At 33.9% G+C, this 18,362-nt stretch overlaps 2 protein-coding genes across 3 annotated transcripts in view; one reads left to right on the top strand and one right to left on the bottom strand.

The window, feature by feature from the left end:
- Positions 1-18,362, top strand: part of LOC127244343 (receptor-like protein 52) — a 57,587-nt gene that overhangs the window by 28,507 nt on the left and 10,718 nt on the right. Inside the window, exons 1-6 of one of the 2 annotated variants that reach the window (XM_051264829.1) lie at positions 8,903-9,688; positions 9,813-10,103; positions 10,919-11,209; positions 15,775-16,065; positions 16,820-16,891; positions 17,911-18,201. In XM_051264829.1, coding sequence (XP_051120786.1) covers positions 8,929-9,688; positions 9,813-10,103; positions 10,919-11,209; positions 15,775-16,065; positions 16,820-16,891; positions 17,911-18,201 — 1,996 coding nt within the window. In that variant the 5' untranslated portion in view covers positions 8,903-8,928. Of the gene's footprint in view, positions 1-8,902; positions 9,689-9,812; positions 10,104-10,918; positions 11,210-15,774; positions 16,066-16,819; positions 16,892-17,910; positions 18,202-18,362 lie in introns of those variants that run through there. The other variant, XM_051264828.1, reaches the window with a different exon arrangement.
- LOC127244346 (glutathione gamma-glutamylcysteinyltransferase 1-like) lies at positions 2,432-4,129 on the bottom strand. Its single transcript, XM_051264835.1, has 6 exons — positions 3,961-4,129; positions 3,766-3,817; positions 3,353-3,556; positions 3,002-3,274; positions 2,863-2,932; positions 2,432-2,748 (listed from the first exon to the last, which is right to left on the bottom strand). Exons 1-4 carry the CDS (start codon positions 3,996-3,998, stop codon positions 3,029-3,031), a joined length of 540 nt encoding a protein of 179 aa, XP_051120792.1. The 5' UTR covers positions 3,999-4,129; the 3' UTR covers positions 2,432-2,748; positions 2,863-2,932; positions 3,002-3,028.

The following is an 18,362-nucleotide window of genomic DNA, read 5'->3' as shown; positions in this document are numbered from 1 at the left end:
ACAATAAATTATCAGGTACTCTTCCTGATAACATATGTTGGGGACTTCCGTCACTCAGTTGGTTTGTTATTTACGACAATGAGCTACAAGGACACATTGGATCGAAATTTGCTTCATGTTCCAATCTTTCGATACTATCTATGTCAGCCAACAATTTTACTGGATTCATCCCAGATGAAATTGGTAGTTTGCAGAAGCTTCAAAAGTTGTATCTTCATGAAAACAAGTTAACAGGTAAATTTTCATATCCAAAATCATTGTTTACATGTTTGTAAAAATTTATGATTAATATGATTGTGATATATTAGTTTTCTAAATTGATAGGTTCTATACCATCCAACATTTTTAACATCTCAACCATAGAAGTAATAAACCTCAACCACAATCAATTATCGGGTACTCTTCCTGATAATTTGTGCAATGGCCTTCCGAATATCAAGTTATTGTTCATAAACCATAATCAGTTGTCGGGAAAACTTTCATCAAATTTTACCTCATGTAAGCAACTTCGATTTATATCATTTTCGGGGAACGGTTTTGTTGGAATCATACCACAAGGAATAGCAAACTTGGATAAGCTTGAATGGTTGGAGCTCTCCGGCAATAACATTACAGGTACAAATTTGAATTTATTTAAACATATCTTTATTTACTATTATATATTATATGCTACAATTCTTTTAATTGATGATTAATAGTTTTTTCTTGCACATTATATTCCTTCAAGATATAATGTGCAAGAAAAAAAAGATAGAATTTTGATCTGTACAAGGATCATATTAACTCAATAAAGTAGCTCATTAATTAATTGTTTGTACTTAATTATATCATAAGAATAAAGAGATATTGTGATATTTTATTTAGTTTTGTTTGGCCTAAAAGAGATTTGATATCCATGGATTATTTGCAGGTGGAATACCTTCGACTATTTCGAATATGTCGACACTTAGTTATATGAACCTTGAGTCCAACATGTTGACAGGAGAAATTCCACAAACCTTATGCAGTATGGATGCACTCAAGTTTCTTGTTCTCTCCGAAAACAGCTTGGAAGGAACACTACCCGAATGTTTAGGAAACTTGAGCAAACATTTGCTTGTGTTGATCTTACATGCAAATCACATCCATGGTGCTATTCCAACGGCGCTTTTTACAGATGTTTGTGCTCTCAAGTATCTTAGTTTGAGTAGCAACCATTTACTCGGAAGCTTGCCTGGATCCTTGGCTAATTGCGCGCAAATGGAGGCTTTTGGTGTTGAAGATAACAAAATACATGACATCTTTCCTATTTGGATGGAAGATTTTCCCAAACTTCGAGTTCTTAGCTTAGCTTCTAATAGATTTTATGGGACCATACCCGAGTCAAAGAAGGACATTTCGTTCCCCATGTTGAAGATATTTGATATTTCCAACAATGATTTCACGGGCTACTTATCAACATCTTATTTGAAGCATTGTGGGGATGCCAAGGAAGAACAATCAACATATTTTTATCTCTTGTTTTCTGAAGACACCGCGTTATTGTATTGGTGGTTTCGAACTTCTATCATTCTAAAAGGCGTGGCGACAAACTATACGCGCATACAATCAGCCTTTACTATGATTGATTTGTCAAACAATAGGTTCTATGGAAGTATTCCCTATTCCTTTGGAGACCTTGCAGCTCTTCGGCACCTAAACTTGTCTCACAACAATCTCAGTGGTCATATTCCTTCTAGTTTGAGCTCTTTAAGTGTGCTAGAGGCGTTGGACTTGTCGTTGAACCACTTAACAGGGGAGATTCCGATGCATCTGACAAAGCTATCATTTCTGGCGAAGTTCAATGTTTCATACAACAATCTTTCTGGAGAGATACCTCGATCTGGAGGTCAATTTGTGACATTTGAAAATAGTTCGTTTGTTGGGAACACTGAGCTATGTGGACATCCATTGATGAAGAAATGCAAACGTCAAGAACCACCCGCAAAATCTGTTGAAGGTGAGGATGGGGGGATATTCGATAGGATGACATGGCAAGGCGTTCTCATGGGATATGGCTTCGGACTATTAATTGGAGTCGCCCTCGGATTCGTATATCTCTAGGTAAATACTACAATGCTTGCTTTGGATTCATTACATATTTAGTCGATAGTAATAGCTTGTCGATTACATATTTAATTTGCTTGTCTGTTTAACATGTAACATCGAGGCTCAAGAGCCAGAAAATGTCGTGAACTTAGTTGGTTACATATTTCGTCGATAGTATTTTCGATTTTATGTACTGTTCATCAAAATTTCTCGAATGGTTTTATGTCCATTGCAATGGAAACTTGTAATGTGTGTAAGGATTTAGATTGAATAGTTCTTGGTGAACTAAGCAGTTCACAAAAGAATTCTCCCTTTTTGTAAATAAATCATATACAGACATACAAAATTTGTTCGATATTTAAATCACTTATAGACCACAGGGGCATCTAGCCCACAGACTATGCCTCGTCTGCAATAGATTTTTTGGACAGACTATCATCATATGCCTAATTCCTCCATCCCAATGATATTTGCCGTTGTTTCGACTGATTCCGAGAGAGATGCCTCCGTGGCGAGGCGACAAAGGTGTGTTGAACAAACAAGAAGTCATCAGGTGAGAGCTTTTCTGATACGAAGTGTGGCTCGAATACACATTAGACCTTCCGAGGGAAATTGCCTCGTCGAGCAAAGATCCCGGGCTCGGATAAGGATAGCTACAGCTGCTCGACTGGATACCCGTAACTTCAAAAATAAACAGTTTGTATCAGTTAGGGGAAGATGTAATAAAATTCACTTACTAAACGTAAGTAAAATAAGTCGAAAATGATGTGAGTCGATTTTGAGCACATAGCATACCTGGATTTTCTTCTAGCTTGTTATCTCTGCATTGTTTCACCATAAGTAGTTGATAACGTAAATTGAAAACCTACATATAAACCAAGTATTTAAAACAAATTCAATTTAGTATTTAGAGTTCAGGGCTCAGGGTTTTTACCTCTTCTTGAAGCAAGGAAGGAAGATTCTATACGGAAACCAAGCAAGATATTTCGTCCAATACCCTTTGGTCGATGACACCGGACCATGTCTTCGGGGGCAATGCAAGTAGAAGCACTGTCAAGACATCAGTGCAGAAGCTTGCAGCAATATTAGGCGAATCATAACACTTATCTGTAGATTGTTTGATTTTAACCATATTTTTATCTGGAGACAAAATCGAGGCAATGTGCTTGTAAAGGTTGGTTTCTTCCAGTTGTTTCAACACCTCCTCCTGAAAAAATTAATCTGTGAATAAAGTGTCATGGAAATTGTTGATCAGAAGTACAGGTATATGAAACTATTGCTTTACCTTGATAACAATCCTTCCTTTATCTGTCTCTTTGCTATGAATCTCTGCCACCCATTTTACCAAGTCCACAAAATCTGATGGCAGAGATGTAAGAACAGTTGACAATAGGTCATCGACATCCTTCAAAGTTTTTGAAGTTAATAGCACTGGCATGTCGTCCATCAAATATTTCGCTGTAACAGTCCAACTCTTGTGATTGCAGCTCTGCAAAGAATGAATTATCTTTTTGTTTATACTACATATTGATTGACGATGTAGAGATCAGTTAAAAATCAAAACAATATATATATATCATAATTCTAATTAATTTCTAATACGAGTAACTAAGTGATGTTTTAAATCTAAAAAGTTAATGGAAATTTCTACAAAATATCTTATTCTCAGAACAACTCAGCTCTTCAATGGTATCATACCAGGGAATGGAGCAGACCCGCAGATCTTTGATGACTCGACACAAGCATGAACCTGCATGGCATACAGACTCGTGCAGTTAGATAATATAGATGGATAACAAGGATGAAAGCGAATACAACGTATTTGTTCTTTGCAACAGAAATAAGGGATTAACAGAGTAAAATGAATAGCAGTGATGAGGAGCACATACGTACCCCCTGTGTTGCCCAGTTGATTCGTCAACAGTATTCATCGCTTCCCAAAGAAGGCTGAGGGGAACCCAATGAGGAGGATATTTGAACCTGGCAACATCAAGAATCAATGCCAGATGTCTCTTCTCTCCTTTTTATTTTTAATTCAGATTTCGAATCAGTTCGATTGGGATGAGCGTTGCAAATGGGAACGGTGAGACTCGAACTCGAGACCTAACCTAAGCTGGAATATCATGTCAGATGCAAGATGCAGAATCAACTTAAAGCTTGAATTATTAGGAAAATGCAACAATTAATTATTTATCAGCCAACGCAGTCCAGACGCAACCTCTGGGCACATTTTTGCTTTTACTAGTGTTGTCTTGTCCTTTTTATTTTCATTTTTTTTTTTTTCTAGTGGAAATTCCATTGAGTAAACAGTTTTCTTGCAATTGGTTTTGTTATTTATTTCTCAATTATTATTTTTTTTATCCACTATATATCATCATTTCAAAGTTGCACTTGTGTATTGGCTTTTAAATCACATTGCCATGCAACGGAAGGTTTTTGTATATTAATACATCATTGAATCACACACTTAACTTCTTTCCATTTTGATGGAAACTCTTCCCAAACTTGAGGTTCTAAGTTTGTCTTCTAATAGATTTCATGACTCCATTTCTGATTCAAAGAATGAGATTTTGTTTCCCAAGTTGAGAATACTTGATATCTCCAACAATGAGTTCACCGGGTACTTATCTACGTTGTACTTGAAGCATTATAGGGATGATCAGCATACGGATAAACAACAAGCAATGCACACCACTGCCTTCTATTCGAAAATCTATTCAAATCCCTTAATAGGGAAAATCCCGATGCAGTTGACAAATCTGTCATTTCTATCAAAGTTTAATGTCTCACACAACAATCTTTCTTGTGAGATACCTCGATCTGGAGGTCAATTTGGGACATTTGAAAATAGTCCATTTATTGGGAACACTGAGCTATGTGGACATCCATTGACAAAGAAATGCAAAAGTAAAGAGATAGTGAGAATGAGGGGATATTCGATGGGATGACATGGCAAGGTGTTCTCATGGGGTATGGCTTCCGACTATTTAATTGGAATCGTCCTCGGACGCAGATATTTCTAGGTAAATACTACAATGCTTTCAATTTCTTTTACATATTTAGTCGATAGTAGTTGGTTGGCGATCATAGTCTTAATTGCTCGTATATTTAACATGTAACAACATCGATGACAACAAATCAGACATGTCGTAAACTTAGTTGGTTGCGTACTTGTTCGAAGAAGAACAAAGATGGGATTGTCCATTGGGTTGCCATAAAGTTATGCCAATTTTTTACAGTCATGCAGAAAAAAATCTCAGATTTATACGAGGACTTCGTTGACGAGAAGAACACGGACATGGAAGTTAATTGCAAGGACTAACTTATTGATAGACAGGTACTTTGCTGGTGTTATTATTGTTAGTTTCTCATAAAATGTATTTCAAAGAAAGTTGTAGGAGGTGATAGTGTTTTTGGATGGTTGTTGGTGTATTTAATTTGTTTGTGTTTAACTTGGTGATAAGTTTATAGTAAACATTACCTCTAAATGTAGGTTTGATATCAAATTGGATTAAACAAACATTGTGTGTCTTATCTTTTGTTTACACTTATTTTTTTACCTATGTTTTTTTGACATACTGAACTTATAATTACAAAACAACTACTTGTTAAAAGTTATGCTTACCTATTTTGGTTTTATTATTTTCAATTGCAAAAGACTTGAAGAAATTGGCCCCATATCGTGGTGCGGTTTCCAGCAATATATTTGGGTCGTATAATATAATGAAGATGTAGTAAGAGAAGAAACAAATATAGAATCGATTATTATTGTGGACAAAAAATTGTGTTATTTTTAATAAACACAAAAATTTGTACAAATTATATTTGATTTAAATTTAAAGCTGGTCCTATTCTTTATATGAGTCCCTTGATTCTCCTTCCGGGTCGATTTATTTTTCAATTAGTTTTTTATGGCTTCTTTAATCCGAAAAAGTTTGATCTTCGGTTTGACTTTGCCGGACTTTGGAGGGCTTTGACCTCCGTGCAGACAATTTGATCGTCAGTTTTGGATTTGATGTTTTTTTTGGACTATCCGAGGCTTTGATCTTTGATTTAGCTTTGCCGCCTTTTGGAGGGTTTGGTCTCCGTGTTGGCGATTTGACCATCAGCTTTGGATTTGATGTCTTCTTTGGACGATCCGCGACTTTGATCTTTGGCTTGCCTTTTCCGCCTTTTGGAGAGCTTCGGTCTCCGTGTGGGCGATTCGATCGTCGGCCTTAGATTTGATGTCTTCTTTGGACGATCCGCGGCTTTAATCTTTGGCTTGCCTTTTCCGCCTTTTGCAGAGCTTTGGTCTCCGTGTGGGCGATTTGATCGTCGGCTTTGGATTTGATGTCTTTTTTTCACGATCCGCGGCTTTGATCATTGCTTTGGCATTGCCGCCGTTCAGAGGGCTTTGGTCTCCGTGTTGGCGATTTGATCATCGGCTTTGGATTTTTTGTCTTCTTTGAACGATCCGCAGCTTTGATCTTTGAGGAGGTGAATTTGGTGCTCTATAACACTTTTGGCTGCGTGTCTCTTTGACTTTTGGATCAAAGAGGGCCTAGTTGATGCTTTGTTGAAGAACGCGATGAACATCTTGAAGCTTTGAGAGGAACTTTGAAGACCTTCCCTTGGCTTTGACGAATTCCTCAACGGCTTTGAGAGCTTTGATCCTTCCTCCAGCTTGGACATACGACGAAGAACGTTAACTTCATCGATTGGTGAACCAATATTTGATCATTTGTCCAAATCAGTGACTTTCGACGAAGAACGCTTCGAAGAACACGAAGAACAATACAGAGAGAGTCTAGAGACTTACCCCTTTGCTTGAATCATCGATGCAACTTCGGTGTGTCAAATGAACTGGCCATGACTCCTATTTATAGGGGATGGGTGGCTTCGGCTTCCTTTTTTAATGGTGCCACGTGGCGAGTTTTGATTGGCCAATAGAAAGATTTTATAATCTTTTCTTTCCCCTCATATGCTCTTTTCCATTCTTGACGGATTTGATTGTGCACCTTCCTTTCTCGCCAAGATCTTTATATAATTGCCCTTTTTCTGAAGATATTAATTTATATTCTTCATTTATTGACAAGATTAATTTATTTTGCTGCCAAATTTATTATGACTCTATTTATGCACGTAATATTTGTACGATATCTTCAATTTTAAGCAGATTTTTGTATTAATGGTTGATATTTATTGTATAAAAATTAACATATGTGCATAATTAAATACCATATACTGTATTATTAAAAAACTTTTGGAAAAGAAGATTAATCAACGACTGACTGTGGATGTAAAATACGTAATGTACGGTTTGGAATAATGGGAGAAATTTCTGTGGAATATTTCGACACATTCCAAGCAGAACTTTCCCAGTCATTTAACAATGTATAGTAGTATTGTATTATTATGTGGTTTGGAATGATTTTATGGTCACTATCTCCTTGACTGTATTAATTCGTGTTTCTTGCTTCTGAATTGACTTGACTAAACTGATCACTGCTTTCATTTAGGACTAGGATTATGTCATGATACTATATATTCCTTATTGGATGTATGTATTATTATTATTTTACAGATTATGCAATGACAAACGTAAATCACATTTTTGCTTTTACTAGTGTGTGTTGTCTCTTGCCTTTTCTTTTTCTTTTTGTTCTAGCTTTCTTGCAGTTGGTTTCATTTTTTGTTTATGGTAAATTATTTTTTTTTTAGTCCCGTAACTGGACCCCCTTATCATTTTAATCCCGTAAGTGGAGCCTGCCGCAAACTAGTCCTATAAGTGAAAATTTTTCGTTGTTTTAGTCCTCCGGCGCCGGAGACGCCCGAGTGGCTCGCCGGAGGCCACGTGTCCGCCAGGTCAGCGACACCTGGCGGACACGTGGATTTTATTTTTTATTTTTATTTTTTAATTTTTAATTTTTTTTTTAAATTTTTTTTAATTTATTATTATTTTTTTATTTTTTAATTTGGTCCAATTAAAAAAAAATGAAAAAAAATTTAAAAAATTAAAAAAAATGAAAAAAAAAATCCACGTGTCCGCCAGGTGTTGCTGACCTGGTGGGACACCTGGCGGACACGTGGCTTCCGGCGAGCCACGCGGACGTCTCCGGCGCCGGAGGACTAAAACAACGAAAATTTTTCACTTATGGGACTAGTTTACGACAGGCTCCACTTACGGGACTAAAATGATAAGGGGGTCAGTTGCGGGACTAAAAAGACAGTTTACTCTTTGTTTATTTATATTTTATCCACTATCAAAATTTCAAAGTTGCACTACTGTATTGGAAATCCATTGACTGAAGAAGCTTCCTAGTGCCGACTATAAGTTAAGTCTTTATAATGACTTAAAAACACGTGCTTGACTAAATCAATGTTTAATCTTGGCAATGAAAATTTCGCTGTACTAATACCCAAATTAATTCACATCTAATAAATCTTAACTAACTTTGTTCTCTAGTTCTTGATGCAATTGGATTTTGATTGATTATATTTATGTAGGTGCGAGTTAAATATCACCATGTCTTTATTCCAAATGTCTCTTCTCTCCTTTTTATTTTTAATTCAGATTTCGAATCGGTTCGATTGGGATGAGAGTCGCAAATGGAAACGGTGGGACTCGAACTCAACATCTAACCTAAGCTGGAATATCATGTCAGATGCAAGATGCAGAATCACCTTAAAGCTTGAATTATTAAAAAAATACAACCATTAATTATTTATCAGCCAACGGAGTTCCAACACAACCTTAAATTGATTGCAAAATTATAAAAACAGTCACTTTTATCATACACCTATAAATATGCTAGCAACTTTTAAAGTCCAAACATATCATCACATCCTCTCTAACTAAAAATCATCAAGAGTGCCAAAATGGGGAATTATTCCCTCATTCGATGTGTTACATTACTTTGTGTATTGGTTACCTCTGGCTGTTCTAAGCTCGATTTGAGTTCTGATCAATCTTCTCTATTAGCCTTGAAAGCTCACATCATTTTAGATCCTGACAATGTCTTGAAAAATTGGACAACTTCTTCTCCAGCTTGCAATTGGATCGGCGTCACATGTGGCATACGTCACCATAGGGTAATCGGATTGAATATTTCCTTCATGGGCCTTGTCGGAAGCATTCCCCCGGAGTTTGGAAACTTGTCATTCCTAGCTTCCATGGATATCAAGGGCAACAACTTCAGCGGGACTCTACCAGAAGGTCTGACTCGTTTGCGAAGATTGACATACATGAGACTCAGTGACAATAACTTTGCCGGGGAGATTCCACGTTGGTTTTCTTCAATTCCTCGACTTGAGTTCCTATCTCTTGCGTTGAATAGTTTCACTAGCATGAACTCGTTTATCGAGTCATTTTCAAATGAATCAAAGCTCGAAACCTTGATTATGTCTTCCAATCGTCTTCACGGTGAAATCCCAAAGTTTACAAGCAATCTTCGTAATTTGAAAGTACTTAAGATGGATGACAATAGGTTTTCGGGGCGCATCCCTCCTTCAATTATGAATATATCGAGTTTGCAGACTCTTAGATTCGGAAACAATTCTCTTCAAGAGATGATACCGGAAGCTCTTGGGAATCTTCGCAATTTGAATCTCTTATGTTTGTCCGGCAACAAGCTTTCAGGTTTATATTCTGAAACATTTTCAATATATTATGAGCAAGCAAATTCATCTTATTATGATCTCTTGAGGATATTCTCCATTTATTTTACAATTATTTGTTTATTTAACCATCTGATTACTTATAGGCTCTATACCGTCGAGTATTTTCAACATCTCAACCTTACAACAGATAGACTTAAGCAATAATAATTTGTCGGGCACTCTCCCTGATGATATGTGTCATCAATATTCCGCTCTTAGTGAGCTTTATTTATACAACAATACGTTGTATGGACGAATTCCATCAAATCTTACTTCATGTCATCGACTCCGGGTCCTATCATTGCCTTATAATAAGTTCACTGGATTCATTCCACGAGAAGTTGGGAACTTTAAGATGCTCCAAGAGATATATCTTCACTCCAATGATTTAACGGGTATACATTCTTGTATTAGTTTTGTATTTGTGATTAACAAATTATTTATGAAGCTGCCTTTGTAGAGCTTAGTTATATATTTTCTTATCATCATAAAAAGTTATATTGAATTTGGCAACCTAGCTTGAAGCCTTGAACATTGTTAGGAAACAATTTAGTGTCTTCTTTTGGAGTCTTGTTTCGCCTTTTTATTTGAATAATATTTTGGAAGAATATTTATTTTTACTATGATTGCAACATTTTCTTTTTGGTATATCCCAAACACCTGCAACATTTCTAAAATAAGAAATAATTAATTATACTTAATCTCTATCACACACTTTATCCCATCACATCACATCACTCTAATAAAAAAAATAAAATATATATTTTTCTCTCCATCACATCACCTAATTTCTAAATTATCTTACTTAATACTATCCACCTACAAACCTATGTCCAAAACAAATATTGCACTTTGTTTGAAACGGAAGGAGTAAAAAAGACTGAAATTGGACTAGAAGAGAACATAGCCTAATTAATTAATTCTGAATTGTACTATAAATATCAAATATGTGTTTTTCAAATTAATCAACATTACAATTTACATTTTTATGGTCCAGATATAACTCTATAATTATTCTTGTCATTTGTACTTATAGGCAATTTTTTTTTTTTATGGAAAAAATTTGTTTGCGCATAATTTTTTTTTTCGATTCTTAATATATATATTTTATCCTCTCACATAAGTCTAACATTCAACATAAAATATTATTTTTTATATTGCTATACCTCTCATTCTTGACTCATTCTTTTACTTCTATATATATTTGTAGGTCCTATTCCTCTGAGTATTTTCAACATCTCAACATTAGAAGTAGTAAGTTTGGATAATAATTTATTATCTGGTACTCTCCCTGACGACATGTGCACTGGAAATGAAGTTCTCAATAAGATATATTTGGGAAACAATCAAATTTGTGGACGACTTCCATCAAATTATTCTTCGTGCCAACAACTTGAGGTATTGTCATTGTATAACAACAATATTACTGGAACCATACCACAAGATATTGGAAGTTTGCAAATACTTCGAGTGTTGTATCTTTATGACAATAAGTTGACAGGTATGAAATTATATATATTCGAGCAATCTTATATTTTATACCTCGCGCTTTTTTTTCGTTGTTTTTTTCTCTCTTCCGATCCTTTGAAAGGTGATTATTTATTTATATGTAGGTGCAGAGGTCAGATCAATATAAAAGTAAAAATATATTGTATAGAACAAGAGTGGTACTTAACTAGATTTCCATTTTATTGTTACCGTTTTTATTTTTATTGATTGATTTATTTATTTTGTTATAATGTATATTAAAAAAGTGGGTGAAATCATAAGCAAGATACATTTTTTATTAATGATTTATTGTTGTTGATGTATTTTTTCAACAATAATAAAGTAAAATCCGAAAATAAAGAAAATATCTTTGAACTTGATAGATGAGTGTCTGAAATTAGGAACTTCTAAACACTGTAGAATATCTATATAATACTTAGAAAATAAATGCTGAATACTGGAAAAATTAAAGATGATCCCCGAATCACTGACTTTGATGTCGTTTGAATTTGATTGAAGATATTTGTCAGTTGTTGACCCAAATCCATAAATATCCCTGTTTGAAACCGCTGCCTGATCCGTTGTAACGATTACTCTCAACCGCCTGTTGACCGCCACGTGTCTCAACCGCCTTGTCAACCGCTTTAAGCCTGGTCCCGACCTTATTGGCACAACCGACTAACTCTAGGCCTTTCCAAAAGTCGGTTGACCTTATCCGACCATACCAAACGCCCCCGAAATAGGCAGACTACCGACGACAGATTATAGATAACAGACGGTTGGTACCACCCGACCAATCTCAATCCTGGATAACTCCTTTTAGCCATCTAATGGGCAAGGACTGGGCCCACTTACTCCTCTTATTCTGGGCCATTTGACCTAGCCAATTTTCTGTGCGTAACAATTGTTTTCAATTTTTTATACAAAAGAATATTTATATGCTATCAATTTTGTCATGTGTATTTTTTATTTTTTTAATGTCATAACTAAGACCATAGAAAAAAATATATATATATATAAAACTATGGCTTGTTTCTCTTCAAGGTACAATACCCGAAAAAATTGGAAGTTTAAGGCCCCGTTTGGATTGGCTTTTGGCATGAACTTATGGCTTCTACTTCTAAAAAAAGCAGTTTGCACCTGTTTGCATTGGCTTCTGTCTAAAAGCAGAAGCAGCTTTTGAAGCTGAAAAGTGTTTTTTTTCAGAAGCACATTAGGGGTAGCTTCTGAAATAAGTAGAAGCACTTTTTATTTAAAATTATTGTTTTATCCTTTATAATAATAATAAATACAATACGATAATATAATATAATATAAAAATAAATAACTTATATATTATATTCTAATAAAAATTAAAAAATATAATTAATTTATTATTGTTAATTTATGTATTATATTTGGATTAAAATTTAAAATCTAAATAGAAGTATATAAACTTTTTAATTATACTTAAATTACTAAATATAATTTATAAAATTTTATAATAAATTATAAAATACAAATTATTTAATGTTATATTGTAATTTTATGTTTAATCGATATATTATCCTTAAATTAAAATTTTAAAATATAAATAATCAAAATTTAAAAGTACAATTTTTATACTTTAATTTAAAATCTTTAAATATAATTTATAAAATTTAAATTAAATTATAAAAGTGTTATAGAAAAATACTACTCCCTCCGTCCACTAACAATGTTTACATATTTCTATTTTGGGACGTCCAATTACAAAGTTAACATTTCATTAAATACCCTATTTTTTTTCACAAATACTCTTACTTTACATCGCATCATTATTTTTACACAAAAAAGTAAGGGCAAAAATATCATTACACTACTTTTAACTACTCACTGTAATTAAAATACTATTATTTCTTAAACACCGCGCCAAAAGTAAATGTAAATATTGTAAGTGGACGGAGGAATTATTATATTAACCGCATGTCCTTTTAAGTAATTTTAACAGTTTAAAAATACTTTCAACTATATAACGTCAAAACAGTATTTTACGAAAAGCTGCTTTTATAATGATTTATCCAAACACAAAATCGAACTGCTTCTGCTTTTGGCTTCTGCTTCTGCTTCTGCTTTTGGCTTCTGCTTATTTTTTAAGTCAATCCAAACGGGCCCTAAAAATGCTTCAATGCTTGAATCTTCGAGACAACAAGTTAACAGGTATGATATGAATTTGCATATCTATATTTTGGAAATGATTTTGCCTTATTAATTATTATTATTTGTTGAGATATGAAGCCTGATTATATCCTAAAATTTAGGGATATAATTTAGATATTATAATCTAAATTTTAGAGATAGGATTTGGATATTATTGGCATAGACTTAAGCTATAAATATCCATGTATTCTCACTTTAACATGTGCTTGCGTACTTTATAGTAAAATTCCTGGCTTGGCAGCGCCCTCAGACGTAGATCATTGTGATCCAACTGGGTTAACAAATTCTTGTGTTCTTTTGTCTTTGTTGTCTCATGTTGATTTCCTGGAATTTCTGTAACAAGTGGTATCAGAGCCTGGTTTGTTGGTAAGGTAGACTGGGAGGCATCAGATATTGATTGTGGCTGTGGGAATCCCTTGTGACCTGCGGAGGTGCCTTGTGTCGAAAGTCTTTTGGCAGTGTTAGGTCGGTCCCGACTGGTAGGTCAAGCAGCGGGTCCCTTTGTGATAGGCGGTGCAAGGTAGGAAGGGAAGGATAAGAGTTTCGGCAAACGCAGCGGAGAAGATATAAGAGATGTGCTCTCATATCAAGTGAACCTTTGGTTTGTTTGTGGGAGTCAAAATGAGTGATCGTCGTGCCGTCAAGGTATTCGGTGGGATAAACTTTGGTTTCTAGAAGATGCAGATAGAAGATTACCTATATGGTAAAGATCTAGATGCGGTGTTGAAGGAGAAACCCGAACGGATGAAGCCGAGTACAAGAAGATTGACATGAAAACGATGAGTGCGGTTCGACTAACCCTTTGGGAGAATGTCTCGACTGAATTTAGATCTGAGGCAAAGGGAAAGGGTGAAGATAAAAAATGGTCAAAGTTGAAGCCGAAGAACAAGGACAGAGAAGATGCAAGTCAAGTGGTATCTTGGAACTGCAAAGGGCACTTGAAACGTGAGTGCGGGGCGCCGGAGAAGGATCATGGTTTGGCAAACACAGCGGAGGAGATATCTGATGTGCTGATTCTGAGCGTCAGCAGTCCAATGGAGTCATGGATCTTGGTCTCAGGAGCGTCATTCCACTCATGCAGTGATTCGGGAATCATAAAATCCTATACCACAAGTAATTTTGGAGTTGTCTATTTTGCATATAATGAGACACTGAAATTTTAGGTAAAGGAATGATTCGAATCTAAACACCGAATGGTGGGGAGTGGAGATTGAATGGCGTGAGCCATGTTTTGGGTCTGAAACGGAATCTGATTTCCGTTGAACAATTGGATGAGGCAGGTTACTCGATAGTTTTTTTATAAACTAAGTCGTGGAAGGTAACTTAAGGATCCATTGTGGTGGCCCAAGGGAGAAGAGATGGAACTCTCTACATGACGAAAACCATTCAAGACGGAATCAGTTCATGTCTTTGGGAAGATTGTCAAGTCTCAAGTCCGTCGATATTGGAGTATGCGAGGACTGTATCTTTGGGAAGCAACGAAATGTGGCGTTCTCAAAGGGTAGGAGAGACCTGGAAAAGGAAAAGTTGGAGTTGGTTCATACGGACCTGCGGGAACCAACTTTTGTATCGACCCTTGTAGGCTCACAGTACTACCCTGTGGTCATTGACGACGTTACAAGGGAGGTATGGGTATATTTTCTTAAGTGTAATTATGATGCTTTTGATACCTTTAGGATGTGGAAAACACATGTAGTGGGAGTAGTGAGCCAATTTATGAGTAATCCTGAAAGACAATCTAAGGTGGTGACCTTAGATGAATTGAGGTTGTGTTCAACCTCAATGGGCCTCGATGAGTGAAGAAGAAGGCTTGGCGTTGTCATTGCGGATGAAGTAAAATTTTGAAGTGGAAGAAGAAATCATTCTTCAAGTGGGAGATTGTTGGGATATGAAACCTGATTATATCCTAAAATCTAGGGATATAATTTAGATATTATATTCTAAATTTTAGAGATATGATTTAGATATTATTGGCATAAGTTTAGCCTATAAATATCCATGTATTCTCACTTTAACAGGTGCATGCGTACTCTATAGTAAAATTTCTAGCTTGGCAGTGCCCTCAGATGTAGATCATTGTGATCGAACTTGGTTAACAAATTCTTGTGTTCTTTTATCTTTGTTGTCTCATCTTTATTTCACATGTATATACATGTATATGTATATATAAGAAAAACACATTATTTCACAAAGGATCATTGTCGTGTAAAATCATTAGAATGGTAACTTTCCAAGTGAATAGCAAATTGTTGTATTCAATGTGAGTTATTTTAAATAATTCTTTTGTGTTCTATCATCTATACACAACCATAAATATGCATTACATACATATATCGTTCATTATACAAAAAATATTTGATGCACTATTATTATATTTACAATAGATATATATGTATCCAGGTGTTGTAACGTCGAACATCTTCAATATTTCCACATTGGAATATATAAGGTTAGACAATAACAGAATATCGGGTACTCTTCCCGACAACATATGCTTCGGACTTCCATCACTCAAGGCTCTTTTCATGGATGGCAATAAAGTACAAGGACAAATTGGATCAAAATTTGCTTCATGTTCCCAACTTTGGATGCTATCTCTTTCACACAACAATCTTTCAGGAATGATCCCAAATGAATTAGGACATTTGCAGAAGCTCGAAGAATTGTATCTTGATTACAATGCATTAACAGGTACATTTTATATAACTTTCGTCCCATTTTGTTTGTTACTTCTTCTTTTGGAGTGGTATTTTGGGTAGTAAAAGTTTGACTATTTTACCATTACCTTTCTGTTTAGATTGATTTCATAATTTTATCTATTTATTTATGTTAGATAATCGGTTATTTTGAAAAAATATATGTTTGAAGCAAATGAATCTACCAAAATAATCATTTATGCTTAGCGTAACTTGTTCGGCCGGCTTGGTTTGCAAACTATTGCGCTCAATTTGGGCATTTGCACTAAAAAGTAACAGCCGTGAGTTCTTATATTATATAAAAAGTAAAATAAAAAAAAAATTTATACTGAGTTTGTTTGTTTGATGTTTAATGTGAAATATTTTTTTAATGTAAAATATAAAAAATTATATTGATAATATAAAAAATATTAACATTTTATATTAAATTATTAATTTTTTTAATTGAGAGAATAGAATAGGCATATTATTTATAATATTCTATGAATGTATGTATATATGTATTTTTTTTATTAATATTTATTGAAAATCGTTTTAGAAAAAATTGGTTGAGGAACAAACCCTATGTTGCTCACACATCAATTAAAACTATAATAATTCCGTGACATTTATAGCTTTTCGTTTACTAATAATTTTGTTTTTATAAATAATTGTTATTCTATGATTATTTATCTTGCTTAACAAATTGTATCTTAAAAATAAATGAATAAATAAATAAATAAATTCCTAATGAGCTGTTTCTCTTCAAGGTATGACACCAGAACAAATTGGAAGTTTAAAAAAGCTTCAATGGTTGAACCTTAAAGGCAACAAATTGACAGGTACGAATATGAATATATATATATTTAAAAAGTTAGCATTTCTGAAGCATTGAATTATATTTGCTGCAAGTCAACACATCCTATATTGGTAATAACATATATTTTGTTACAACACTAACATATATTAGTATATTTAGTTGATTGCTGATTTGATTCAATGGATATTAAAATGGATATTGATGCTGTAGTAAAATACCTTAAAATTTTTTATTTTTATTTTATTTTATTGTAAGATGAAATTCTATCTTAGAGACCTATTTTTCTAATAGAAATCAATTCATATGACTTAGAAAAGGATATGTTAAAAAATATTTATCTTGATTATATTATTTGTAACTTTACATATAAAATAATTTAAAATTTTTTTGTTAAAAAGTTGTTTATATCTTTCAAAGAAGTAAGTTTTAATAAGTGATGTGAAAATGAATATATAAATAAACTGATTTGGTGATCCAACAGTGATCCCTGTAGCAACTGTCTCAAGATCTTCTTCATCTAGGTACACTAAAAGAGGATTTGGGGTTTTTTTTCAAAAGTTCCAAATTTTTGAAAAAAAACCCCAAATTTAATATATATATATATATATTTCTCTCTCCATCACATCACCTAATTTCTAAATTATCTTAGTTAATACTATACACCTACAAACCCATGTCCAAAACAAATATTGCACTTTGTTTGAAACGGAGGGAGTAAAAAAGACTGAAATAGGAGTAGAAGAGAACATAGCCTAATTAATTAATTCTGAATTGTACTATAAATATCAAATATGTGTTTTTCAAATTAATCAACATTACAATTTACATTTTTATGGTCCAGATATAACTCTATAATTATTCTTGTCATTTGTACTTATAGGCAATTTTTTTTTTATGGAAAAAATTTGTTTGCGCATAATTTTTTTTTTCGATTCTTAATATATATATTTTATGCTCTCACATAAGTCTAACATTCAACATAAAATATTATTTTTTATATTGCTATACCTCTCATTCTTTTGCTTCTATATATATTTGTAGGTCCTATTCCTCTGAGTATTTTCAACATCTCAACATTAGAAGTAGTAAATTTGGATGATAATTTATTATCTGGTACTCTCCCTGACGACATGTGCACTGGAAATGAAGTTCTCAATATGATATACTTGGGAAACAATCATATTTATGGACGACTTCCATCAAATTATTCTTCGTGCCAACAACTTGAGGTATTGTCATTGAATAACAACAATATTACTGGAACCATACCACAAGATATTGGAAGTTTGCAAATACTTCGAGAGTTGTATCTTTATGACAATAAGTTGACAGGTATGAAATTATATCTATTCGAGCAATCTTATATTTTATACCTCGCGCTTTTTTTTCTTTGTTTTTTTTTTTCTCTTCCGATCCTTTGAAAGGTGATTATTTATTTATATGTAGGTGCAGAGGTCAGATCAATATAAAAGTAAAAATATATTGTATAGAAC

Source organism: Andrographis paniculata, unplaced genomic scaffold (assembly GCF_009805555.1).
Source record: "Andrographis paniculata isolate CXL003 unplaced genomic scaffold, ASM980555v1 Contig9END, whole genome shotgun sequence".
Taxonomy (NCBI): Eukaryota; Viridiplantae; Streptophyta; class Magnoliopsida; order Lamiales; family Acanthaceae; genus Andrographis; species Andrographis paniculata.
Note: the sequence above shows the minus strand (reverse complement) of the source record. Positions and strands in the feature narration are given on the sequence as shown.

Coding starts and splice junctions, on each gene's coding strand:
- LOC127244346 (XM_051264835.1), bottom strand. CDS start 3,998: ATGAATACTGTTGACGAATCAACTGGGCAACACAGGGG. Junction 3,818..3,960: donor TCAACTGGGCAACACAGGGG/GTACGTATGTGC, acceptor TATGCCATGCAG/GTTCATGCTTGTGTCGAGTC. Junction 3,557..3,765: donor CGGGTCTGCTCCATTCCCTG/GTATGATACCAT, acceptor CATTCTTTGCAG/AGCTGCAATCACAAGAGTTG.